The sequence below is a fragment of the Neolamprologus brichardi genome, chromosome 17, assembly GCF_056152115.1.
Source record: "Neolamprologus brichardi isolate AB-2024 chromosome 17, ASM5615211v1, whole genome shotgun sequence".
NCBI lineage: Eukaryota > Metazoa > Chordata > Actinopteri > Cichliformes > Cichlidae > Neolamprologus > Neolamprologus brichardi.
In genome coordinates this window covers 10390894-10418689 of record NC_142120.1, presented here as the reverse complement: position 1 = coordinate 10418689, position 27796 = coordinate 10390894, and the positions used below count along the sequence as shown (strand labels likewise).

General features: G+C 39.4%; 1 protein-coding gene across 1 annotated transcript; it reads left to right on the top strand.

The window, feature by feature from the left end:
- On the top strand, positions 1–27796 carry adipor2 (adiponectin receptor 2). The gene is made up of 8 exons (XM_087830345.1): positions 1–120; positions 13448–13798; positions 22937–23113; positions 23830–24001; positions 24674–24860; positions 24942–25129; positions 25611–25804; positions 25902–27796. Exons 2-8 carry the CDS (start codon positions 13712–13714, stop codon positions 26028–26030), a joined length of 1134 nt encoding a protein of 377 aa, XP_087686471.1. The 5' UTR covers positions 1–120; positions 13448–13711; the 3' UTR covers positions 26031–27796.

The following is a 27796-nucleotide window of genomic DNA, read 5'->3' as shown; positions in this document are numbered from 1 at the left end:
GTCTGGTCCAGAGACTGTGAGGAGCTGCTTATAGTGGAGAGAGCAGAGTACCCACCACAACTCTCTGTCAGCTGTAGTATCTATAGCCAGACCACGGACAGACCAGGTCATCCGGAGCAGGTGAATACTACAATTCTCATTTGTTTCTGTTAATTCTTATTGTTGTTGTTCTGTCTTGTTTAGAGCTGTTTTATTTCTTCTCGGACTTTCCTGGCGTAACGTTAGCGCCACCCTGAATGTAACCTGCCAGCTAGCAGCTTTGCTATTCAGCTAATTCTGGGCTGTCAAAACAACGGCATAGTCTGCTAGCCAGCTAGAAAGCACAGCTTTGCTTTCTTTTTCCAAGTCATTTTTATTCTTGTGAGAGCATATTTGGCATATTTGGAGGTAGATAGGTGGCTCTGGGAGGCTGTCAAAAGAAAAAGAAGCTTTCTTAAAGAGTTATCTGGCTTCTTTCGGAGGTGTCAGCTCTTGTTAGCGGACTAGCCAGCCCGCTAGCTCGGTGTAAACAAACCATCATCGTTGCCTGTCGCTGAGCAGCAGTCTGCTTCTTATTAAAGCTCGTGTCAAACGTAAGAAATATTTTTTTCGTCAACATAATGTTATACAAATAAAAACGCCCCTTGGTGTATGTCTTGTAGTAAAAGTAAACGAATTGTCGCTGTCAACAAAAACGTAGTGCAGCTAGAGTTTTGGGTTTCTTTGTCTTGCTTGCTCCCCAGTGTTGTGTTGACTCCGGGTACTGTGAGTTTACTCTGAGTGGCTCTTCAGTGTATTTGAAGCTTGTCATCTAAAATAAAAGAAGCGGGAAGCTGCTGTTTAGGCTGATTCATTTAATCACTTGACAGTCTTTTGTAGAGTCAGTTTTGTTCATCTTAAATGCATACTGTGCTTTCCACCTTCTTCCTTTGTTAGTCATTGATGACTTGTTAACTGCCTGGAAATGCCGTCATTTTTTTCTGATTCTTTAGCTCAAAACATTTACGTTATTTCATAAACAAATTGTGTTCCTATTTTTAAAAAGGTGTAAGCTGAGCTCCTGTTATCAATCCTAAAAGAAGTGACTTTGTGTAAGTCAGTGTGACCTGTAACTTTTTTTTTTCAGAAAGCTATAGTCATTTCTTTCATGTGTGAGGAATAGTTGATTCATCTTATCTGCTAACATTCATTAAAAAATACTTAACTTTATGGAAATATGATTGTTACATTATGACACTCATCACCAGGAGACAACACTAAAGGCCGGTTCAAAATGGTCACTGTACTTCCTCAGCTAAATTTTCTGTACATTTACAACTGCAGGTAAATTATGATATTTGATAATAATAATAGTCTTGAATGCCTACAAGTTATTGTAGTAACAACCAAGCCTCTGTTAATTATTGGGTTAATATTAGTTAAGAGCATTTGCACCAACCAGAGATGAGGAGAATGCTGATTTTGGAGCACATTGGCCCATGATGCCTTATGTATACCTCTTTGGAACTAAAAAAGCCCATCATCAGCTTGTGAGATTGTTTTTAACCCTCTCAGGCTCAAATTAAACTTTTTGTTGTTAATGCACAACCAAGTCCTGCAGTGGTACTTCTGAGTAAAAAAAACTCATAAAATATGTATGTGGGGTAATCAGGTTGTTAGTTTTTAACTGTTGCAAATCGGCAACGCCTGCCTTGAGAGGGTTAAAGCATGATCTCACTTAAAACTTGCAAAAAAAAATTGAGCATACCAATACCCCGTGTTAAAGTTTGTTGCTCACTCAGTCCATCAGCCCTGAAGCTGACCCTGATTAGCAAACTGTAAGTCAGGAGATCTCAATCTCAATAAAACCTGTGGGAGATCTTGGACTTTGCATCTTGTACAACATACTCTATAGAAGAATATCTTCTGGAAATCCCTTTAGAAGTTGTCTGGAAACTTGTAGAAACAGCACAAAGACACTTTTTTTTTTTTTTAGCTGAACACCCTATGAAGGCACTTAGTTGTGTTCTTTCACTAATTTCCCACCCTTGTATATGTACTCTTTGGATTGTTATGCTACTTAATATTTCCTTTTAGCTGAATATTATATGAATGCCCATCCCATTTCAGTATTTTAACAGTTCTGTTTGCCACAAAACATGAAGTCATCTCATACATTTTTTATTGGCTGGGGTAGCTTATAACACATTTGTCCTGAATCCAAACTTTATATGCACAGAAACACTTCCAGCTCTGCCCTAAATTGAGATTAGCTTATGGATATTTCATGGAGCATCTTTTTTTTTTTATTTGATATTTTATGCATTTCTTTATGTTTGAATTTCTTTTATTCTTGGCTTTCCGGTAGGGCCCCACCCTTACTTTGCTCTGTCATGGTTTCCAAGTTCAAGTTTAGCTTTTGTTGACCTTAACAGCACCAGAAAGAACCTTAAAACCGTTGCCTGTAAACAGAATTACATACACCCACACTACCTACTTCAATTCTCAAGTCTCAAGTACCTGTATGTGTCTTCTATTTGAAAATCCACACAAGGATGCAAAGCAGATGCATGCATTGGGTTTTACATAAAGTCCATGCCCTGTAGAAAAGTCAAGTTGTGCATAGAGCAGGGTTCTCACAGGACCACGCCATAAGTTTTTGTAGTAATTTCCTGTTGGAGGATATTGATTTGCTGTTATAGAATAACTGAATCTGTTGCGTAGGTTATGTTTGTACCACACCAGCTAGACATGGTTAGCAATACGTCATATTTCTGCAGGAAGTTCAACTCTCTGGAGAACTTAATGTATAATGAAGTCAGCCTTTGACAGCGTGCCAGGCAGGAGAGCAGCTAAACATAGCTTCTAAGAATAGTAGAGATCTGTCATTGCTAAGTTGATTGATCATAACACAGAGTAGCTGCTCTCTCTTTCTCTTATGTTTCCCTTCTCTTTAGTCCTTTTTTTCTTTTTCATGCACAACAGGGGTGTGTGTGTGTTTGTCTCTGTTTGTGTTGTTGTGTGCCAAACAAAACAAAAAAACTCAGGCCTTTGTTTAAAATGGTTTGTTCAAATGCTATTGCCTAAATAGGCCTGGAGAGACACACAATACTCCCAGCTTGTACTCTAAACAGTGTAAACTATGTTAAAATGTGTCTGCATGTGTGTGAGTTTGTACTTTGAAGACTAGCAGATGAGTCACTAGATTTGCAGTAAAACTAATTTCAGTCGTAAAGTTCAATTGTGTATAACCAAAACAATTAATTGATTAGTAGATCAACAGAAAGTAAATTAGCAAAGAATCAGTTGATTAGCAGTGCTAAAAGTGTACTCCTTCTAGTCTCTCATATCTGTATTTGTGATATTTTCTGTGAGTCACAAAACCCCCCAAAAGTGGTAATTTTAACTGTTTAACTATTATTTTTAAAACCTTTAGTTATCTTCATGCACATGCCTTGTGTAAAGAACACGTGTTGCAGAATCTAAAAAAGATTTTTAATTACAAAAAAAAAACATAACTTGAGCTAATCAGTCAACTTTATTGCTTGACTCCCCATTAAAATATCTTACTGTAATCCTTAGAAAACAAAAAGTAAACTTGTGTTTTATCCAGTCTGCTCCACATGAGACAGAATAACGAGTTTGTGTTTAGTGGCTTTAGGTTCCCTCTTTCATTTTCAGGTCTCATTTCTGTTCATTTGACCTACTTTTAGATTACCACCTAGTGTCTGAAAACATTTGGTTGTGCTGTTTCTCCAGCAGAGCCAGCAGCACAGTGACCTTGATGTGGTCACATGGTTGATGGGTTATGGGCTTTTTTCTTTGGTTCCAGTTAGAGACTAAAAGCTTCATCTTCTAATATTTTCCCTCCACTAGTAATTTGCTCAGGATGTGGTCTCAGTATTGTTTACTTCGGGCCTTGAGATGTTTATGTAATTTCAAGGACAGTTTGTTAAGTGATTTTTCTGCATCATGTTCAATATTTTAGCCTTCACCAGTCTGCGACTCAGAAAGTAACAGGCAGAACCATGTGGCTGTTTCATGTTTTCTCCATCTGGAGCACGTGCTCCAAACCCTTTCAGCGTATTGAATTACTTCCACACAAATCACAGGTGATGAGCTCTTCAGCTATAGAGAAGATTTCCCCTTTAGACTGCATTATTTGAAGGCTATTAGGAGTATTACAATAAAACCAGCATGGTGTCTGGTGCCTGGACCCAGTTGTGGCCCACCAGTTTATAGCACAACTTGTCTGTGTTTACTGGTCTGACCACAGGGTTCTCCTTTGGTAATCAGGTCAATGCATTTACTGAGGACAATTTACTGGTTACAATTTACTGAGGACAATTTACTGGTTAGTGAAAATGTTTTGGTACATGCTGTCCTCAGTAAATGTCATTTTATAATCTCTTTAATATATAATATCTTCTTTTTTTTTGCGGGGGGGGGGGGGGGGGGGGGGGGGGTCACTATTTGAGCAAAAACTGCGGCGCGGCATATTCACCTACAACCATGTCTGTCAAGCATGGGGAGGGGGACTGTACTGTGTGTGTGCTGCAAAGCTGAGAAAAAAAGTGTGTGTGTGTGTGTGTAGATTACATCACACTGGTTGCCTTTGTTTAGCTTTCCATCATAAGACTCCAGCATCAGAAAGTCACTGTTTCATCAGGACTTGTCAGGTCACCAGTAGAGACACGCTCAGCAACTGTTTTAGAACAAACGTTCTAAAACTGGGATTGTGTTTGATGTAGAAAAACATGCTAAACTGGCTGTCAAGTTGTCTGACGTGTGCTAATTTACTCCAGAAGCTGACCCCACCCGTGTGAAGCATTAGGTAAAAGAAAACACGTATTCACTCTATCCAATCTCTTAACTTTAGGTGTGTGGATAAAGAGTGTCGGAGGGTGTGTATAGGTTGGTTAAATTTAAAGGATGTCTCAGGGGAGCCATATAGTCCCCGAGAACAGTAAAGGCAGCCATGTGGTCTCTAAACATCAGGTTTAAATCACTACGAGGCAGCTACACATACAAAGAGTGGCTTGTTCGATGCGTGTAGGAACATGCACATGTTATAAAGCACAATTAGGTAAATGCAGTTTTGAGGACAGCGTAAAACTGCGTAGGACCTTACCTAAGTTTAACTTTCTCAAACATAGCTGATAAATGCACAAGAATAATTGCTTTGTAGGAACAGAACCAATGGTGCACAGAAAGCAAAAAATAGATGTAAGGTATTGACGTCAAAACCATTTTTCTCAGTGTCTGCATAAACAAGGTCAGGGGCTTAAGATATTGACAGTTTAATGAGACAAGAGTCTTCACCAACAATGGAAAATTCCTGCACTAATTAAAATACTCCCACATAAACCTAACTGCATTCACTGTTATCTCACAATTCCCTGCCTTTCCAAGGCAAAGATTTTTTTGTTTTTGTTTGTTTTGACTGGTACTAATATATGCATAGTGAAAGGAGACAGCCAAAATCTGACAAAACATGACAGCAGGTCTGTAGTAAAGTTTATGACATTGTTGAAATGTCACTGAGCAAAGTGTGTTGTTGCGCAGTTTGTATCTTATGCAACAAGTTTGTGGCTTTTAAATTTATGTCAATTTAAAAAGAGCTTACACATATCAGAGGCCAGTGTCTGTTTTAATCTCCATTTAAATCAGTTATTTTTAAAAAGCTGACATAGAAGATCTAAATGGCGGTATTAAATAACAGTCCTTATGTAAACATACTGCAACCTACTTTCTGTTCATTGGCTATTTTTACATTAAGAAAGTCTGCTAATGTACTTTGATATAGACTTAGCAAGTTTAGATGCTCAATAAGTGGACTTATTTGTTTCACCTTTATTTTGTGTTAAAACTTCTATATTATGTGTATATTTACAAGAAGTGAGAAAATTCAGATCTGTGTAAACCTGTTCTGCTTGACATAAGACAGACAAACTTGTGCAACCTGTTTGACACACTGAGACTTGCTGACTGACTCGAAAAAATGTGGCAGGAGGTCATAAAGAAATTGATTGTCATGCCCAGGCTGGATATTAAGCAACATTGGGTAGATTCTTTTATTTCGATGATCCCTGCTTTAGGCCTGTGTCATGCTAAATGTGTGTTATTGCTTTGGTTAAAAAATGCGTTATGTTGATTAAGTAGCAGTCCAGAAGGTGACTAAAAAGTGACTCGAGCAACTTGACTTTTGTTCCTTTAACATGTACTTCGTTCTGACAACATTAACAACTTAACAGTCAGTACCTGTAGAGATAAAGCAGGGACGCAGTTATTAAAGTTTTCCGGTTGCAATACAACACCATTAAACTAGGTTTGAGTGTCTTCTTTTACAGAATACCACTCTGAGAATCAGACTTGAGACATTATCCCATCTCAACTTAGAAGGAAAAAGAATAGGAAATAGGAAAAACAGTGCAAAAATATGTTCGACATAGGCTTGACTTAAAGATTGCCAAGTTAAAAATAAAAAATAAAAATATTTACCACAATTATTTGCTCTAGTTTTTGCAAGCCATTGTGGCATATTGCTGTCCCTCCCAGTCAAGCTGGTTCCTCCTTTTCCTCTCAGTTTCACTGTGAGTCACACACAAGAGACCGCTGAAGTAAAATAATATTAATCGATTTGATGAAAACACTTTATGTTACAGTAGGTGCAATACCACAGTACAAAGGCTACGTTCGCACTGCAGGCGAAAGCGCATCAAATCGGACTTTTTTGACCCTATGCGACCCAATCCGATCATGGTCTGACAGTGTGAACGGCACAAATCCAATATTTTCAAATCCGATCTGGGTCACTTTCCTATGATGTTTTAGAAAGCGACTGCTGTTTGAACGGTCACGTCGCATTAAATCAGTCTTTTACGTCACTGACACAAGACAGACACCAATTATCAGCGCCGGAGAAGCACCCGAGAATACATCGCGAACGCTTCCTGGCCATCCAGCGTAGATGTTAGTGAAACCTTTGGGAAGACAGCATTGGAGAAACGTTAACATTTTAACATTTTATTTGTACTGTATAATCTGCAGATTCTGACAGAAATCTGCAACTATCCTTTGAATCACCGCTCCTCTCTAAAACAGCAATAAGGATCATTATTAGGCCATATGTAAATAACAAAATAACTTTATAACTTAAAGCAAAATTGGGAAACGTAAAATTCGAAACAAGTCTTTATATTAAGGGCCGTCAGTCAAACAATACTGTTTGGTCTGGATCCAAACAGAGCGCGTTGTGTGTGACGTCTTTTTTTGTGCATGCAGGCCGCTTTGAGGATTCACACTAGAGCGCGTTTGCTGTCACATTTTATTTGTAGTGTGAACAAGCAGACAAAAAAATCGGATTTGATCAAAAAAATCAGAATTGAGAATTAAGACCTGCAGTGTGAACGTAGCCAAAGTGAAGGAGGCCAATGGAGGATGCGTCATGCATTAGAGCTCTTCAGTCATGTCAACTGGTAGAAAAACCTTTTAGACTGCTTACCTTTTGCTGCTTTTATCCTCCGTCCTACAGTATGTTACCCACTGACACCCAACCCAGGCAGTGGTTAGATATTGGTTTATCATGATTTTTAGATTTTAGTTGGTTACATTTTTTTTACAGCATCTTAAGTGAATATGTATTAACTCCCCCAAAATTTGCAAGGTAAAGCACTACTAAGTACCAGTAACATGGCATAGGAGTACCGCAGACGCACAAATGTTGAATCTGTAAATTATTTTAATAATAACAGAACCAATAATAATATATAAACTCATAATCAGTCAATACAAGAGAACATTTTTGCACCAAAGGGGGAGCAGGAAAAAAGACATCTTTTCCTGGTTTCTCTCTGGAATTTGAAACGGTTACCTGTCTCTATGTTTGAACGCAGTTTTGTTTTTTTAAGTTTCTGCAGCAGGAAGAGCAACACTACTTGTACTATGCTGACCTTTGTCCTACATTTGCTTTTCACTAAATCAAAGTAAAGCAAACTCTGTTTAATTTGCACTAGTCTATGACCTACAACTGTGTGTCATTACACAAACACCCACACACTGATGCAGTCCACAGGCATAGTTGCCTGTCTGCCAAGCAGATGATGCTGCAAAGGATGAGTTTAATGAGTCATACTTTCTGCCCTTCACTCACATTTATTTCTTGCGTCTCTCTATTCTCTCTGTCTGCTTTATTTTGCAGAAGTGAGGTTTTCACCTGCTTCTGTCCACTGCTTTCACCTATAATGAAGGTCCTCACATTCCCCCCCCCCCCCGGCTATCTGGAGAGACATTAAGGCACACCTATGTCCTCTATTACAGGTCATTTGTACATATTGCTTGGCAATAAAATGATAACGGTCATTATTGTGAAATGATCTTTCCGTGATGGAAATATAAGACATGGTTAATATAACCTCAGTAGAACTATTTGGATTCATGTGTTTAAATGAAATTTAACAGCAGAGCTCCAAATAGGAGTAAAAAATAGAAATTTTAAGCATGAGCCATTTGATCTGTTTTGTATCTATTTATCATGATGAGATATTATTTTTATAATATTGCCCAGCTTTATTTTTACATATAATAATTGTGGCAGCTGTGATTTAGAGCAAAAATGGTCACAGCCATCATGAGCGATCATCTTGTCGACCTAAAATCGTTGTCAGTGCACGTTTTAACAAGCAGAAATGGGTAATTCTGCTTTTTGGCTTTTTTCCCCGCTATACTTCCACTTTCTGCAGCTGCCAGATGTTCACCACTCCTAGTTTTCCTTCAGGAGGAATAAAGAAATCGAGAGCAAATCAATCCGCATTGATGTTTCCGCTCAGCCTTCAGTTGTTGTTATTGTCTTTCTTTCCTCGGTGGCTTTCTTTCCCCACTTTTATCTGAGTTTGCTGTTAGTGTCCTGGATTGATTTCTTGGATTTTTGAAGCCTCTTCTATACTCCTGACAGACTACCGCTTGTGGCTTCATACCCCTGACACACACGTCTTATCAGTCTTTATATTTATTGCCAAAAATATCCAGCTATTGTTCTAAAATATTATCTATAAGATGGAGAAGAGTAAATATGTGTTTGTCCTCCATGTGCCTTTGATTTTGACGGTTTAGTGAGGGAATGCAATGACTTGCAAAACTGCACAATGTGAAGCAAGAGATACTGATTTGGAGGGCACAGTGAACTCTGTGTGACAATCTGAACACTTTACTTCTGGAAAAAAGCAAACCAACCAGCCTTCTGTCTGCTGTTTTGTAAAGTGATTTTCAATTGGTGCTTTTGGATTTAGTACATCAGACAGAATATGCAGCGGGAGGCAGTGCAGATAAGATGTGCTCGGTGATGATATACTAAAAATAAACACTCTTAAGCAGTAAGTCAGAGCTGTGGAGGTTTTTTTTTTTTCCATCTTCAATGTAGTGGTTTTAACAAAAATATGGGCACCTCGTCCTTTCACCGCAACTTGTTTTCTTTCATTTTCAAGGCTGGTAAGCGCTTTTAAACTTGTTTTCATTCTTTCAAACTGAAGACCGGAGCTGAGTGACATCAATAATGTATTCTTTAAACATGCGTGCTCATAGCATGCTATCACAGCCTGCATGAAGTGGATACATGCACTCATTGTACTGTGTATATTGACCTTTGAGTCGGATCAATAGCATCAATGTTAAAAGCTCAATAGTGTCCATCATTAAAGTAATGTGTAATAATGTGACCTCAAGGTTGTTGTGATATCAATACATTTTTAGTGTTTTTGGTTTTTTTTTAAAAAACTGATATTAAGGTTTAGTGAGGTGGGTTTTTTTTGTTTGTTTGTTTTTCTTTACATATATGGTGCAAATTACTGTGCAACTTCCTAAAATGAAAACTAAACAGTCCCCCAGAAAAATTCAATAAAGCTTAAGCTCATGAACATGAAAGGGAGTGCACCCAATATTTCAAAATATGGATTGCTTTATATTTTAAAATATTGCTGACAGCATGCATTCTTGATTGCTTGCTCTGTTTTGTTTTGTTTTTCAATTCTTTTTAGGGCATAGTTGAAAAGCACTAGAGGAGTTTATTTTCAATAAAGGGAAGCATTACTCAGGGGCTCTCCAGGAGAGATTTTGAGTGGGAGCATCAGTTAATTCCTTTGTTGTCTGAAGTTGTTCCAGTGGGTCATCCACCCAGCTCCTTCAGGCTCCTTTTTGTCCAGCCCTCTGTCTCTCCCCGAGTACCACTCAGGGTCAGGTAGATGGCATTTAGTGAGTGGCTATAATTAGCAGAAGACCAGAGCAGATGGTAAAGTTGTCTGTGTTATTGGTTTGTTTCATAGGTGATGAGTGTGGAAAATTATTGGACGTCACAGCAGGACGTTAATAGGGAACAATAAGCGTGTACATGACATTCACAAGCCTTTTATGAGCCAAGAAAATTGTGATCATAGATTTACCCAGCATGAAGCATCTTGATGGTGAGTCATTTCACATCCTGTCGACAGACATTGTGTGTCAGCTGGTCTCTCAGAAATGAAACCTCTTTGGGCTTTGGCTCAGACCCTGGGAAGCCCCATTTGGTTTGGTGTCTAAAAATGATAATTTTTTCTCTCTTTTTATCTCATGTTCCCTAATAGCGTGCCTTTTTATCTCAGTATGGGGTCAAAACTGTGGTGCTTGTGGCTTTCCCTTTAAGTAGTGCCAATCATTGTGTTTTGACTTTGACTTCCCAGGCAGCTGGACACAGACAAGTGAAAAGACTGTCAACTTTGTAAAGGTTTTTAGTGAGTCTGTTCTCAAACCTGCAAATGTATTGTTTTGTTTTACAGAGTTGAAGCTTTCTGTTGTTTCTTCTTCTTCTTCCTCCTCCCTCTTATTTTTCTTATTGGTTTTTATTTCATTTTATGATTATTTTTTTTCCAGTTCAGTTTCAGTTAGTTTCTGGAGTGGGTTTGCACATCTCAGTTTTGTTTCTATTAGCTCATCTGGCTGAAGGACCGATGAACTCATGCCGTGGCCAGACGTCCATCGTCTGTCTGTCCACAGGTCATAAGAATCTCTACTCCTCCCAGAGTATTTGTCAGATTTCAGTGGAACTTGGACACAATGATCACCTAATGGGAATGTGGGACTTCACCCAAACTGTGGTCAAGGTCAAGTTCATATTTATCATTCTCAGTGATTTTAATTCACATTAGTTTACGCAATATAGCCAGTCAGCTTGTTTCTGACCTGACATGTATTGTGACACATGTTTATAATGTTTACTTTGAGTGGTTTTGGTTTTTTTTTTTAATAGTATGTGTGGTGTTTGTCAGGGGTAATTTACTAGTTGTTTAAGTTATTTGACTAACCAGGGGAAAGATTAAAGACTTTCTGAGCATAAATCACAATATATTTGACTTACAATCATGTAAACCCCCCAGTCTCAAAAAACAAACGCACCAAAACTTCCTCATGATTATTGTATTTGATCAGCATAAGGCTAAAGACCTTTCCTTCCTATTTTCTATTTTGTTACACTGAAATGCTTTTTCACATCTATTTTTTTGTGTTATTTACATGTAACTTTGTGGTTATTCTCATAATATTGTTGTTTTTGTCACAACCACACAGAACAAAACTTGACTTGAATCATCTGGAGAGCTGTTTGCGCCTGTGTAGCAATCAGACCACAAGACTATTGTCCTGGGAATCCACTATTATAGCTGCCAAAATACCTTTCAAGAATACTTTATTCCCCTTTTTTTCTAGCTAATAGGGACCCTCCATGAAATCTAACTTTTCATCATGACGGAAAATAACAGTGCAACTAGAGTGGAAAAGAGTGTAATTTTCGTAAATGGTCGATTGGGGAGAAGCTGAAAGGAAAGGGGGAGAGATTGATTGGACAGTCTTTAGATGTAGAAGTGCTTCGATTTGAGAACTTGCCCACTGGCCAGTCATCTCAGTTCAGCTCAAATAGTCGCCATCATCTTCTCTGCGTATAATAGAGCGTGCTGGTCAATGTCACGGGGTTTGACGCTCAGCATTTTTCCTGCGGCTCTAAGGATTTTCTTTGTTCTTAGCTTTGGATAGTTTTTTCCTTTCTTGTTTGCTTTCTTTTTACCCTTCGCCGCCACACTTATAGGAGCATCACACTATTACAAATGGTACGTTAAGTGGTTCGTGTGTATTTGTACGCACATGCTTTGTGTTCCTCTTTTACCCTTGAGTGTACAGAATCCCCTAATGCTTGTTTGGTAGCACAGAGAGATGGTTTAAATGAAGTGGTCCAATGCTCGAGGGCGCACTCACATCAACTTGGCCTCTCTGGAGCAAATGTGTGTGTGCTGGGGAGGCACAGTGAATAAACATCATGGAGCAGTATGCCGATATGTGTGTGTAGGTGTATTTCTCATTATGTACAGAGCATTAAAGCTTCAGTGAATGTTTAAAAACATGCTGCAATATAAACATACAAATATGAGTGTGCTGTACTGCTGTTGATATCGTGAGGCTACCTTCTGAATTTTGTTCATCAGTTTCATTATGAATGTCTCTTTGCATTGCAATTGAATTGTTCAACCTTGCTGCCCACACTGTTTATCTAACTTAAACAACGTAATATATTTGCCTGTAAAATCCAACAAAGACCTGTTCTGAGAAATAGTGACGTATTTTGTGAACGATGAAGGAAATTGATTGTAAGTTCTGAACCTCCGTGTCTTTTTCCTGTGTGTGAAGCACTTGTCTCTGTCCTTGACACTTCTTGTCGCTAAGCAACTCAACATGACAGCAATTTGGCAGCGCCTAGCTGGCTTTGAGTGTTTGTAGGTGCAGTAGTTTAAGGCCTCAATGCCATGAGCAACTTTTTTTGAAGTGACAGAGAATGCAGTAATCAATGGTAGCTGTTTGGCTGTGGTGATATTTCTGCAGGACACTTTGTGTGTCAGGAGAACACAAACGTGTGACCTTTTCAGGCCATGCTGCCACTGATTTTATTTTTAGTCTGGGCGGCCAAGCCAAAAACCAAACACGAAGCCTCACTAATGCACTGCCTGTCACGGGTGTGTGCAGAATCACGTATTTATTTTATAATATATATTTTGTTTTTTTTATTGCATTCTGTTTTTCAGTTACTTGGAGACTGTTATTGTGAATGATTGTATTAGGTTAATGTTATGAACTTGTGGTTTCAGGGTTTTTCCTGCTTAAAATGGTCCTTTGGAGTTTGTCACATAATCATTGGTCCAGATTTAGTTTGCCAAAGAATCTGTGGTACTCTTCGTAGCACAAGTTCATATATTTTGCTGTTATTTCTGGCCTTCTAATACACCAAAATTTATTTTATGTTTGAATAAATGAAACCCCACTTAGAAAAAAATTTTTTTTTTGAAAGATCCTGGACATTTTAACAGTTGTGAAGTAGATTTGTTTTGATCACATGTTATGACTATGTATTTAAATTTGAGAATAAACAAATGACTTTGATTTTTCCTGTTTGTTTCTTTGTCTTCCTCAAAACATGTAGTCTCCTTCAAGTCAAGTGGCAGTCCTGCCCGCCCTCTCAGTGGATTCCTGGTTGGTCACCCATCTCACCAACCAGATTTCATCAACATCTGCGAGTCTGTCCGCTGCCCGCTGAGTTCACCTCAGTCTTCGTTGGAGGCCAGTCCAGCACTTCAAGCTGGACGGAGGAGAGAAGAGTGGGGCCGAGGGCCCAACATTTGTGTTGCGACATAGAACTTCAAATCTCATAGCACAACACACCACAGAGTCTACGCCTACAGGTCCCATGAGTCCACGGGAGAAAGCAGACTTGCCCACCTCAGGTTCTTCAACCAGTCACCTCAGCACCGCAGAGTGCCCCTCACACAGTGGGGTAAGTATCACACGCGCACGCACACATTTGCTGTGGTTGGTTCAGAGCAGTGAGGCGTGATGTGGGTCAGCTGGTTACACTGTAAAAGTATCCCACCAAAACACACACCCTCAAGTTCATAATTAAACAGCTGTTGTTAACAGGAAAGTATAATATAGTGTAACTGATGCTGACCAGTCTAACCTAATAACAAAATAAAAAAACATGAGCTGGAGGATTTTTTTTTAAGTTTAATTAAAGAAATGAATGTCAATTTTCTTTTATATTTTATATCAGTTTATTAGCAAAGTGCAAACTCACTGGGGGCTCTTGTGTAGATAAATACAAAGTAGATTTGAAGCACACACACCACACACATCGATTAAAAACAGTAATTGGCACTGAGGGTTAATCACTTGGTCATAGTCTGGCCTCAGTTTGTGTCCTTTGGAGTTTATTGAACGGCATATTTAATTTAACATAAAAAGGCTGCGAGGCTTTTCTTTATTAATGAGCATTATAAAGTTAGAAATGCCAATAACTGTTTAGGAACATTTTGGACCTACTTTGTTGTTAGTTCTGCGAGTGAGCTTTTGTTAGGGAATTATCCTTTAATCATTTAACATTAAACCATTAAAAATAAAACAAATAAAGCACAGTACATAAAACATGAGTTGAAGTAACACATTAACACTCTTCTCAGTAGGAAGTTTCCTGGAGACAGAAAAGTTGTGAAGTATTTTACATAAAGTATATCCAGTACAAAAAGCACAATCTGTGCCATTAACAGTTTGACAAAGCTGTGCGTATAAAACTTCAAATGCAGTCTGCTGCTATACCTGAGCAGCTTAGAAAGTGTTGCTGGAGAATTTAATTTTGCACATTTTCATTACAAACCTCCTCCTCAGCTTTTCCAACCTTAACTTATTATTGACACCCTCACCACCTTCTAGGCTGCTCAGACTCAATGATGAGTCATTCTGGGGTGTAGTAATTAGCAGTGCATTTTGATGAGGTTGTCTCTGGGACTGCTTGATGTTCACTTTTGGTTCCTCTCTAAAATCTCAAGCAATGTGGATAGTGAATAAGCCCAAAACTCACAGCTCCTGAAATAAGCCTGTTAGTACTATATAGAGTTGTCTTCGTGGAAGGAAAGCAAATGTTACCAAAATCAATGTGTTTAGCACCATATGAAGATAACCTATCAAACAAATGTGCCAGACGCTCACCCTCAGAGGCACCACTTGTCCTTTTTCAGACTGAGCGTGTGTGTGTATACAGTCGGAGCTGCTGTTCTATTGTTCGCTGTGAAAGACGATCAGCAGTGGGACACTGAGCTGAAACACAATAGTATTTGTGTGTCTGCTTGTGTTTGGCCTTTTTACCCGCTGTAACAGAACACAGACACCTGAGACAGCATCGGGGCTCCCTGCCCCAGTCAGCAGGGACACACTGTGTTAACACCCCACAGGCCACATTTGAATTTTTAAGTGTTTTGCTCAGGTGTTAGCTTCTCTCAGATGTGTTGTTTGTGCATGTGCGGTTTGGTTTTGGGGGTGGTATTACACTTCCTGTTTGCTGTGAAACTGGAAACTTTTTTTTTTCTTTGTCAGTGTGACCTATATATTTTATATGTTTGATTTACATTTGATTTTATGGTAGGGAGATGATCTCCTGTTCAGAAATATTTACACGTTTCTGTTTTTCTGATAGTTCTGAACTTGTCCCTGTGGGATTCTGGCATTTGAGTGCTTTCCTGGTCACACCCATCTGTTGCAGAGACGAATTTTGAAACAATAGTTTCACATCCCAAAGTCATCAGCCTGCTATCTTTGCATGAACTATGTGTTATAGGGAATTTGGTGCTCATAACTGTTTTAGAAATAACATAAAAGTTAGAGATTGTCATGAAAGATGCCTGTAAGGGCTAAAAATACAACATCATTAAAGTCAAGTTATGGATCTTTTTACAGGTCATTTAATTTACTAAAAGTAATTAAGATGTTGAAGAATTTAAGGTGGTAATATCTGTTACATGAGTCCAGTCCAGTTTAAAGTTTTCCATAATGGAGATAATGAAAATAATTTGAGTAGGAATAAGAAAATATCCCACATAGGAACAAAAATATCCACAGAACCCAATAAACGCAGTCAACATTATGTCCTCTGTTTTGTTTTGTTTTTTTTAAAAAAACTGTTTATCAGAAGATAACAAATAATGACAAACTCTCATAACACATGTAGTACACACAGCGCTGAATGAGACACGGCCAAGGAATTTGTTTTCAGTCACGTACACGCACAACAACGTAAAAGGAAAATGCCAACAGACGAATGACGTCTTCAAACATCCTCACTTCGTCAGGGTGGGTTTTTTTTTTTTTTTTTTTTTTTTTTAACTTTTATCCATCTCAGGTTAATGTAACATCACTTTTTACTTCCTTTTCTTGTACCTGTCATCCACAATCACAGTCATTAAGTAATTCTAGCATCCTTCTTAGTCATTATTCATTAAACCCTCGAACATTGTGGGGAACAAATTAGCACTTACAGTTACCAGTTGGTTATACCTTGCCAGTGCCAGGTTGGGCTTCCTTTTTCCTTCAGATCCACTTTAACTCTTTGTTACACAGATTCAACCACATGCTGGAAACATTGCTCAGAGATTATGGTCCACGTTGACACGAAAGCATCATATCACATCATGATGTGAATCTTTTCTTCTGCATACTTTGGTTGTAGCCATTTTTCTCTGACCTCTGACATCAATAAGGCATTTTGTCACAGAAAACTTCAGTTCACTGGATGTTTTTATCTATTTTAGACCATTTCTATAAAGCTTAGAGATGATAAATCCCAGTTGATCAGCAGTTTCTGAAATGCCAACAATGTAATTTCGAAGTTTCCCTAAATGTTTCCCTAAATGCCTTAAGTTGCTGTCATTTGATTGGCTGATTGAGTATTTGAACAAAGTGGCCAGTGAGGGTTTTCTATTTTGGAGTAACCCACCAGCATTGTTTGTGAAAATATCAGCAAGAAAGCAAATAAAATCCCCTGCTTTTAAAAATCTCCCAGCTTGGTAAGGCTTTCAGAGCTTCCATTCTGTATCCAGTAAAGCAAGGAAGGAAAAAAAACATGCTTCAAGGCCTTTAACTGTGAGCTTGATAAAAATCTAGGACTTTGTTGCTGGACTTGCAAATTCATGTCTACTCGTGTTCATTTGCACAAACAGTTTGTCTTGTGACCACTGGAGCACTGCACAGAGTGTGTGTGTGTGTGTGTGTGTGTGTGTGTGTTTACCTTTACTGCCCCAAGAGGCCAGCTGTACATGTGTGAGTCACATGTCTGTTGTGCTGTGCAAGGGTTAGTGTGTATAAGTGTGAGCACTCCCCTCCAACACCAGTTCAAGTTCAAACTCTTGTGTCATTGGTCCTCACAGTTGGACCATGTAGTTTAAAGTTCACTGGAGGATGTTGAACCTCTTTTGCTCACCCCTGACCAAGCTAGAGAAGCTAATCATTCATTGCAAACACAGTATGTGTATGTAGGTGTGTGTAAGTGCATGTGTGCCATCATTAGTCAGGAGAAAGTCATTAGTCAGGTATACATATAGAGTAGTTAATGAGCCTGAGGGGAGCTGGATATATGTTTCTTTTTGTGTGTGTGAGCGTGTGAGGCATTGGGCAATATTGCTGTTTTGGGACTTTTAAGAAAAACAGCCTCATTTAATCTTGAGCAGACCGATACCTTGAGGGATTTCCTCTTCTTGTGTCTATATATCATCCAAGACCAACTTTTTAGCTCGTGCTCAGAGGAAAAGTGTTGCGAGTCTTTCTGCTGTCATGCTCTGACATTCATTTTTCTTTCTTTCTTTTTTAGGTTTTATTCAGTATCTTAAGAGATCCCAGATACAGCACATTTTGATTCATTTTCACAAACGTTCTTGCAATAAATAACTGTGCAATCCCTTCATCTCTTTGTTTAGTCTTTAAAAAATGTAACACATCCAAAATGAACAACCACTCTCACTTTAATCATGCCATGTTATAACAGACTGATAAATTGAAATCACAACAGAATAGATAACCTTTTTATTTCACTCTTAAACTACTGCCACGTTAAAAAAGAATAATTAAAATGGCTTAAGGCCATTTCCCTGCGTCAGGAGCAGTGCTGGGCTCTCCAAAATCACGACAAACAGTATCCCACAGCTGTTTATGTTTTTAAACCCATTTTGCACAGAGAGGCATTTTTTGAAAAATGTATTGATAGCAATGTTGAATATTATTACACATGAAAAAAAAACAACTACACATAAAATAATCACACCGTGACGCCTCTGCTGTTGTAAATGGAGGGACAGTAACTGCGTGTGTATATGTAAGCGTTTAAAAACTGAAGATAGTCAGATTAACAGTATTTTGTCTCTATCTGCCAGTCTGCAATTCATCTCATGTAAACAATAACATGCGCACAGCGTGACGTGAAAAAAGGCACATACCTTTGACGTTGCGTTTTAAAAAATCTCAGTTTTCGGTGATTCAAAACGGCGTTTACGTGTGGACGAAACAGCTGCGTTTTCAAAAATACCCGTGTAGATGCGGACGTGAAATAAACCGCAATGGAGCAAAATATGGGTGTGTGTGGTTGGAGGATGTGTTTGTGTGTGCGCACGTGTGCGCGTGCGCCAGAAGAGGGGGGCACGAACATTTTTCTTGTAAAACAAAGAGGGGCCTAGCAAAAAAAGTTTGGGAACCACTGACTTAAGGCATTAAAACATCCCATCACTTAACAAAGCTGTTGAAACTCAGCGTGCCTGCACTGCACTGATAAGGTTATTTACCTTGTGTGTCAGACACAGATGCATTTTGCTACAATATGAGATAAAAAAAATATATGTATATTTGTGGTATTTCTATTTTCAGTAAACACATGTATCAGACTTAGCTTTGCAAATGTGAACACTGTGTTTGCTGTTTCCGGCTAATCTTTGAGTTTTGGACTGTTGGGTAGGAAGAATGAGCCATATGAATAAGTCCGTTTCAGTTTTGGGCTGCAAGTTGAACATGCTATCAATTCTTTTTATTCAGTGTTTTGGAAGAGGCTCCCAACTGTCCTGCAGGAATTTGTTTTCCACCCCCCAAAAAATGGAGAGGAGAAGTGTTCAAAGAAGTGACACCCACTGTGACACGTTTACACAAAATACACGTGACTGTGCCAGACGAGCAACGATCTGGGCCTCGCTGACCTCCGGACTGTGTTGTTACTCATACACGATGAGCTGGTGCATGGTGACCTCACCGAGATAAGAATGAATGCTTTTTGGATAGATGGGATCATATCAGTAGACACGCATGCACTCTCTCCTATACAGAGCGAAATCTGACTCTGTAACCTCTGCCATAATACCTTGTTGACAACCATGCAGCTGAGTCACATGTTCAGGCTTTTTCACAGGCGTGTTTATCTCTGAATGTAAGTACAAGTGTGTGAGGGGTAGCCCAGAGTTCCAGGAAAACTGCCCTGCTTCGCTGTGACAGACCTCCTCCTGTCCTCTCAGTTTTTAGGTCTGATTACAGCAGCTTCAGCTGAGCAGCTGGCAGCTCGGCTATTTGCGTCGCCTGCTGCTAAACCTCAGCACTGTGGCTGATTTCAAATGAACTGATGTTTTACAAGAAAGGCAAAAAAAAGTTTCTGTGCCTGCATCACTGGCAGTCGGTCATTTTCAGTTTCTCTGTATTTTTCTTCCTGAGAATATGCGCAGACACCCATAGCTTCCTCTTTGCAATCAGCCTCTTTCATCAGCTTTTACGTGGCAGAGAAAGACGAAAGCTGCTAACTACCAGATACAGAATACCCATATTAAACCCGCTTCTCACGATCAGAGCAGGAAAGCACTCTGGCAGGATTTAACAGCTGTTTTTGCAGATTTTAATAACGACACGTCTACGGTCGTGTGAAAACAGCCTCCAAAATGTCAGCTTCACACCAGGTAACAGAAACAGCCTTTTCAGTCATTTATTATTTGTAATCAAACCTTTTGTGTAGGGGAAAAAAAAGTTTACTAAGTTAACATACTGTAGCTCAGAGCAGGTTGTCTACTAATCGGAAGGTTCGCGGTTCAATCTCTGGCTGCTCGAGTCTGTATGCAGAATATCCTTGGGCAAGATAGTAACCCAAGTTGCTCTCTAATGCATTCATCGAAGTGTGAACGTGTGGATGTTGGATAGAAAGCACTAGAGCATAGAAAAAGTGCTTGTATTAATGGGTGTGAATAGGTGAACAAGGCATGTTTTATAAAGCAAGTATGTGACTGTGACTTGTCACAATGCATGTCCTATTATTTTTAGCTGGTGGCCATATACTTGAATACTATTCCACTCACGCACATCGTAGAACTTTTTACCTGCTAATGTCTTAACATACTTGGTCTGCAACTTGCAGTTTTCATTTCTGATTATTTTTCAAGAGGCTAATTTTGGTTTATTAAAAAAAAAGTGTTAAAAATGAGGTCAGTTCTACCAAATCACTATTTTTCTGACAAACACTCTAACAGATTATGTCCCACGGTGTTATGTGCAGGCGTTACTTCAGGACTTCAGCGTTGTCATACATATTGATTGTTTGGTGAAGTTTTGTTGATAAAACTCAGCCACAAGATTCAGTCTTGTTTTCACATGATGTTAGCATAATTTTATTCGGATATTCACGTGGATTCAAATTACAGCAAGACAGGTTAGGCGAGTAGCTTGTTGCTAGGATAAATTATAAATAAACTGTGCGCTTTGCATCCAAAACTAATTGGGGATTTTAGTCGGGTCATGAGATGACAGTAGTTGTATTGATAACTGCAGTAGATGCTGTGCTGCTTATGTGTCATGCACTTTCTACATCAGCGAAGAGCACCACACGTGTCTCAAAAGCCGACGAGGATATAATATCGCAAGAACAGCTACTCGTCCGTCTGTGCATCTGCAACCGAGAGTAATCCTGACCTTAGAGGACATGCTGTTGTTCCTGCTGTGCACAGACACGTGTGCACACACAGAGTTACTCAAGAATCTCACAATCCACAACCAAACTGGCAGCACCTGAAGTTAAGGCCACACCTGTATTACTTGCATGCATGGACACACATGAGAGGTTATCCATGAGAGATGCAAAGACCGGAGGGCACACGTGACTGTTTGGCAGTCACCCAGATACCCTCTGCTGACATAGTGCACTGGGTCATTTGCACACAAGTACACCGAGAATCAACGTTAGGTGAAACAGCAGATTTATGAAAATATTGCCCTCAGGTGTGATGGAAGCTCAGTGCTTTTGTCCCTTCCTTGCATTTTTGCGGCCTCTGATTTGTTCTCATGTGTGGTTAAACACTGTGTGCACACAGATGCAAGGAAAAATAAACTTCGGAGACGTTCACTTTCAGTTCCTAAACGGCATGTCATGGTCAGTAGGCACACGTGCACGAGCAGAGACCTTGTTGTTGCAGTGTATTTTGCTGGTGGGTCTTTAAAAACGGGGTTAGTCATGCATTATATATAAAACAGGACTCTCATTCTCCCTCTTTCTGCAGCCCACTTGTTCTCGTGTCCCTCTCTGTCTCGCCACTTTTTCCCTAATTTCCTCACTTGGCCTTTTCCTGCTCCTCTGGAGTATTAAAAAGAACAAGAGGGATGCCATTTCTAATCATCTCCTATTAAACATAAATGAATCCGTGGCTTGTTAAGAGGAATAAAAAAATAACAATAATCATCAGTGTATGTGTTTTGATGCATGTGTGGCCTTAATACTTATCAGCTTTCCCACCTGAATCCGCACACATCATCGGTGTGTCGGCGAGCGCTTAACTGTGTGCGACTGTTTGTTTGCGTGTCAGTAATGATGAATGACTGTGTATTTATCACAAAGCGCTAGCCATATTAATTCTGCCACAGACTACCCAGCGGTGACAGCTATTGTGTTGGATTGAATTCACACTGTCTGTTTAAGCCTCTATTTATAAATGATAGCTCAGACAAACAGGGACTGCAGCGATTTAATAATGAAATGGTTTTGTTTTCTTTACATAATAGCTTTAATTTTCTTCCTTTTACAGTTTTGTTAATCTGATTTGGTTGTGTATGCAGTCAGATAGGGATGATAAAATGTGTATTTTTGCATGCGCGTATTTTCTTATAGTTTTTGTGCACCACATGCTGGGATATGGGACAGTTTAAAAGCTTTGCACGGACTGCCTGAGGAGTTGTCAGTAACAGCGTTAAAGGTAGAACGAAAAGAAAAACGATGGAGCTCAATTCTCGAGTTGTAAATTTATGAATGTAAATAAGTTGTTATGTTTCCTGGTTTGAATAGTGAAGTAGATTAAAGGGAGGTCAGTTTATTTTACATTTTGGCTTATTTTTAAACACTTCATTGTCTTGCTTCAGTGGACTTGTCTCGCGTGCTGACAGCGTATGAATCAGCGCGGCGCCTCAGCTGCACGGGCACGAATCTGCAAGGCGGCTTTCAGCTGTTTGAGTCTGAGAGCAGCTGGAGGTGTCGAAACCCTGTTTTTATTTACTTTGTTTGAACTAATATTAGCTTTTATTGCTGGTTTATTTATCTGGATTTTTACTTACCACTACAATATTTTATATTTTATTGTATATTAATAATTATATACCTTGAACTGCAATACTTGCACAAAAGGTGCTATATAAAAAAAAAAATATATTTTTTTAACATAGCACATTTAAACACATTACAGTTATGAGTTTGACATTGACTGAAGTGTTGCACATGAAGCCACTCATGTATATAAGATTTGAACAAGACAACTAAAGGAGAGTTACAACTTTTAGAAAATAAGAAACTTAAAATATTTAATTAAAAAGCTGTTCACTGGTTTAAAAAAAACAACAACAAAAAACAAAAAAACAAACACTCTAATTTGCTACAGTTAGCTTCAGATGAAAGTGGTCTTAAATATCCTCAGTGTATGATCACATTGTACAGTCTGTGTGCACATGAGAGGAGGATTGCACAAGCTTAGATCGATGATAGCTCCCACATGTTTGAACTGGGTAGCGTGCAGCCAGAGCAGGTTCATGGTAAAGGTGTCAGAAAACAGCTGGTCCTCTTCGACTAAGTGTGTGTGTGTGTGTTTCTTTGCAGAGCGTCCCAGAGTGCGACGACAAGAAAAGGGTAAGCGAAGAGGATGACAGAGGAAGAAAAGAGGAGGAAACGGAGGAGGAGGAGGATGAGAGGAACGGTGATGAAGGCTTCATGGGAATGACTCCACTCCTGCAAGCACACCACGCCATGGAGAGGATGGAGGAGTTTGTACACAAGGTGAAAAAAACAAAACAAAAAAAACAACCCAACCCCCCCACACTCACAAACACACTTCAGACCCTCGTCTTAACTCGTCTTAACTTATCTGAAAAGATTGTTAGGGAGCGCTCCACCTTTTAATTCCACCGCCCACTAAATTAGGTACTCCTCCCTTGGGGTATGTTTGCTTTACTGAGGAGGTTTTATAACAACACTCAATAAAGCTACATAGTAAACGACAGCAATAAACCCATAAAAACAGCTACGGTAGAGTTCTGTGTTTGCTTCGTTTTTTTTAAAAAAATTTTTATCGCTTATACAGAATGTGTTTCAAAAGACGGAGAGTTTAAAAAAAGAGTTCAGTAATTTTAAAGTGCAGTTTATGAGCATAAAGCTAAAAAAGGCCAGCACTGTTACGCTGCAGGAAGCCCTTCAGATGTGGTTCTTGATACATACAGATGCAAACAGTTACGACACTGTGATGTAAAGAAATAAAAATACTCACACGACTATAAGAATTAGAGTGTGTGCTTTTGAAACAGCACAGCCTGGACGAGTGTCCTGTAACTAAAAATAGCTGTATGTAAATTGGTGGAGTCAGTATATTTATTTACATAATAGCTGTCATTTGACACTCCTGATCTGCACTCCAGTCCAGTAAACTGCAGCAGTTTTCCATTCATACCAGATCATGATGTAGATGTTTTTCTCTTTTTCACTTATTAACCAATCAGATGTGGGAGGGTCGGTGGCGCGTCATTCCTCACGATGTACTCCCCGATTGGCTGAAGGACAACGACTTCCTGCTTCACGGCCACAGGCCTCCCATGCCTTCGTTTCGCGCCTGCTTCAAGAGCATCTTTAGAATCCACACAGAGACGGGAAACATCTGGACACACCTGCTAGGTAAGACAGACAGACAGACACACACACACACACACTGAGAGAGTTTTCTAAAACTCAATACTTTTGTGCATCTTTAACTTTCATTATTATTCATTTTAACCTTTAATCCTAATCTTCAATTGTCTCTGCAAAAATGTTGAGGCATGATGAGAGGGCAGATGTACTGGAGCACACATGCACACACATGCACACACACACCACGAGAACAGGATTAGGGTTAACGGCTGGGAATTACAGGAGTGGGATTGTTTTTTCCTGTGTCTATTTCTGAAATGTATTACTCCACTCCTTATTTTATTCTTCAGCTAATCTGCATATTTATCCAGACTTCATTAGGTAACAGAGAACCTTGTGCAAACCGGCTAACTTGTTACGTTGCATAAAAACGTGTGTGTCGAAAGCCAAGCGGCTGCTGTCAGTAGACGGGTCCAGGAAATCCAGTGTGTTATTTTTCTGCTTGAGTGGAAGAGTTGTAGTTGATCCCAGGTTTTTAAAACTCTTTATTTTATCCTTCCTTCTACACCTCTATAAACAAGTTTTGTTCTTCTCTCTGCTGCCACCTCGTGGCATTGTAGTGGAGAAATAGAGAATGGAGAAAAGTGTGAGTCCTGATACTTTTTCATTTTAATATCACTGATATCCATCTTACCCTGTCATCTCATCTCTCTGCAGGCTGTTTGTTTTTCCTCTGTCTGGGCCTGATGTACATGTTCAGACCCAACATGTCTTTTGTGGCTCCGGTCCAAGAGAAGGTGGTGATCGGGATGTTTTTCCTGGGAGCCATCCTCTGCCTTTCATTCTCCTGGCTCTTCCACACAGTCTACTGCCACTCTGAGGGCGTGTCCAGAGTCTTCTCCAAGTAAGAAATGTCTCAGTCTTCATGCTGTATTGGAGACGTCTTTTCTTCAGCAGTAAGCTCACGATGTTGTTGTGTCTCCAGGTTGGACTACAGTGGGATTGCCTTCCTGATAATGGGCTCCTTCGTCCCCTGGTTGTATTATTCCTTCTACTGCTCCCCTCAGCCCTGCTTCATCTACCTGATAGTGGTCTGTGTACTAGGACTGGCTGCCATCACCGTATCACAGTGCGACTTCTTTGCTACTCCGCAGTACAGAGGAGTCAGAGCAGGTAGATTGGGATAAGTGAGGATGGGTTGGGTTTGTGGTCATGTGGCTTCAGGCCTGTTATTTACAATAGAGGACACCATATTTGGTCCATAAACTGCATATTTCGCTGCTAAGGTGTGGCACTAAGTTTTGCCTCAACGTAACCCTGATTGATTTGGTGTAAAAATATTTAAAAATATATAAAAGCATTTTAATTTAAAATAAGGGGCAGCTGGAGTCTATGGCAGCTGTTGTAGCTAAGAGCGTCTGTGGAAGGAAGCTGGATTACCCATAGAGATCAAACTCAACACCGGTTAAATTCTTTTCAGTAAAAAAATTAAGATTGGTGTTACTTGCTTGGTTGGTAGGTGTCTAATCTAATAATCAATGAGTCAAAAAATCTGTTATTACAGGTTTAAGTTGGTTGACAGTCGATGTTCTTAAAGCGGCCCTTGCTATATCTGCTCACTCGTGTATTCACTTTGTGTCCATTCTTTGTTCAGGTGTGTTTGTGGGCCTTGGTCTGAGTGGCGTGGTTCCCACCCTGCACTTTGTCATCAGTGAGGGTCTGATCAAGGCGACCACCATTGGCCAGATGGGCTGGCTGTTCCTCATGGCCACGCTCTACATCACCGGAGCCTGTCTGTACGCCGCCCGAATCCCCGAGAGGTTCTTCCCCGGCAAGTGTGACATCTGGGTGAGTGTCTGTCGCCGGTAAGAAAACATGCTTGGATTAGAAACTCTTCACCGTGATTCTTATGTCCTGCTGTTTTTGTCCTTCTTTCCCTCTGCAGTTTCACTCCCATCAGTTGTTCCACATCTTGGTGGTCGCCGGGGCTTTCGTTCACTTCCACGGCGTCTCCAATCTGCAGGAGTTTCGCTTCACGGCAGGAGGAGGCTGCACTGAGGATGGCAATCTCTAACACACATACAAACATACACTGACCCTTTCATCATTTACTGACACAGTGAAAACTGTGTCAGGCACCGGTTCTTATATCCACAGATATACACGAACAGACACATACACACTCACTTCACCCCCAAACTGAAGACCGAAGTGGCTTGTCCTTCTCATAGGACGCGATTAAATCCAACTCTGTCTGCCTGTCTGTCCCCATTTCCTCTGACTCCGTTTGCTTTGACTATAAAACCACTTCTGTGACAGCGTGTTTTATAAAAGCAGTTTCTGAGACTCTTTCCAGGAAGTAATCCTTTTGTCCGGGAGGAGATTCAAACCTCCCTACGTTCTCTTCTTGGATTAATGGTTTGGTTTCCAGCAGAAGCGTGATTCATGCTTTAAAAAGGAAAAAAAAACCAAACATTTTTTTTGGTTTTGGTTTTTTTTACTACTTTTTTTTTCTTTTTTGCTGAATGCTGTTTTCCAAGTTGCCTCTTTAGAGGATGCAAACAAATGAAAGTATGGGGGGGGGAAAAGAATTGAGTGCAAAATTGATTCTTTCTCTCATTGTGAAGCTTTGCAAATGCGGACAAAAGGGTTAATAGTCACTTTTAAAATTTAAAAAACAACAAAAACCAAACAAAAATAACAACTTTTCCATGTAAATAAGATTTCTAAACTTTGGGTTATAGATTTGTAAGAAATATATATTTAAAAAATGACAAAAAATGATGGCAAGAATAAATATGATAGATGGTAAACCAATTAGAGCCGAGGGGGAGAGGTGTCAATTCTACGCTTGTTCCAGTGTTCGGTGGGAGGCGCTTCAAGTAACTTTTTTTGCGTAAGGACACGAGGTGGGGGAGGTTTTAGAGAAAATTTATTGGCGCAACATCCAAATCCTATCAAAACATAGTACGCCGTCTCCAGTGGCGACACGGGAGTCACTTACAGGTGTGAAAACCTTACAAACGGCGAGCAACACGGATTTCGTCTTAACATCAAAAACTATGATTATATATTCATGAGTTATCTAAATATGTAGCATCTTCTTTCTCTGATTGAATTCAACCTAAAGCTTATTTTTGCTCCACCACTATATGTTTATTTTTTCTAATATTTCCTTAAATGATTTATTGAAACGCATAAATGATACTTTTCACAATATTTTTGTAAACACGGCCCCAGAATTAGGTAAAACTGGAATCGTTAGTTTCTGCTCCTCAAACATGATTCTTGATGAGATTTATGTCCACAGACCACAAATATTTAAAACTAAAATGAAAACAATTTTCTTTCTTTCTTTTGTGGATTGCATTTTCGTTTGTTCACTGCTGTTATTGCATTTCAAGCTTTAATTTTACGTGTTTCTTTTCTTTTGTTTGCTTCATTGTTTCGTTTCGTTTGGCGAGGGCCAAAACGTTCCTCCCTCCAAACGTTCCGACTTAAAGGGCTCATGATTAATTAACACGAGATGAACTTTCAAGTTTATACCAAAATCTTACAACTTGCACAATAAAACACTTGTGAGCTTGTGTTTCTGGGGATGTGTAAACTTTTAGGTGTGCAAGTAAAAAGAAAGTTGATCGATCGTCTTTGCATCGCAAGAAGAATTTTTTGTTTTCATCTCCATTTTTTTTTCTGTTTCTTTTTCTTTTCTCTAGTTTATATTAAATTATTTCTCTCGGGGAGGGCATACTGTCTGAAGCACACAGTTCGCTCTGGTGGAAGTGTTTGATTGCAATAGACCTTTATATCTGCTGTATTGTTCTAATAAAAAGGTTTTTG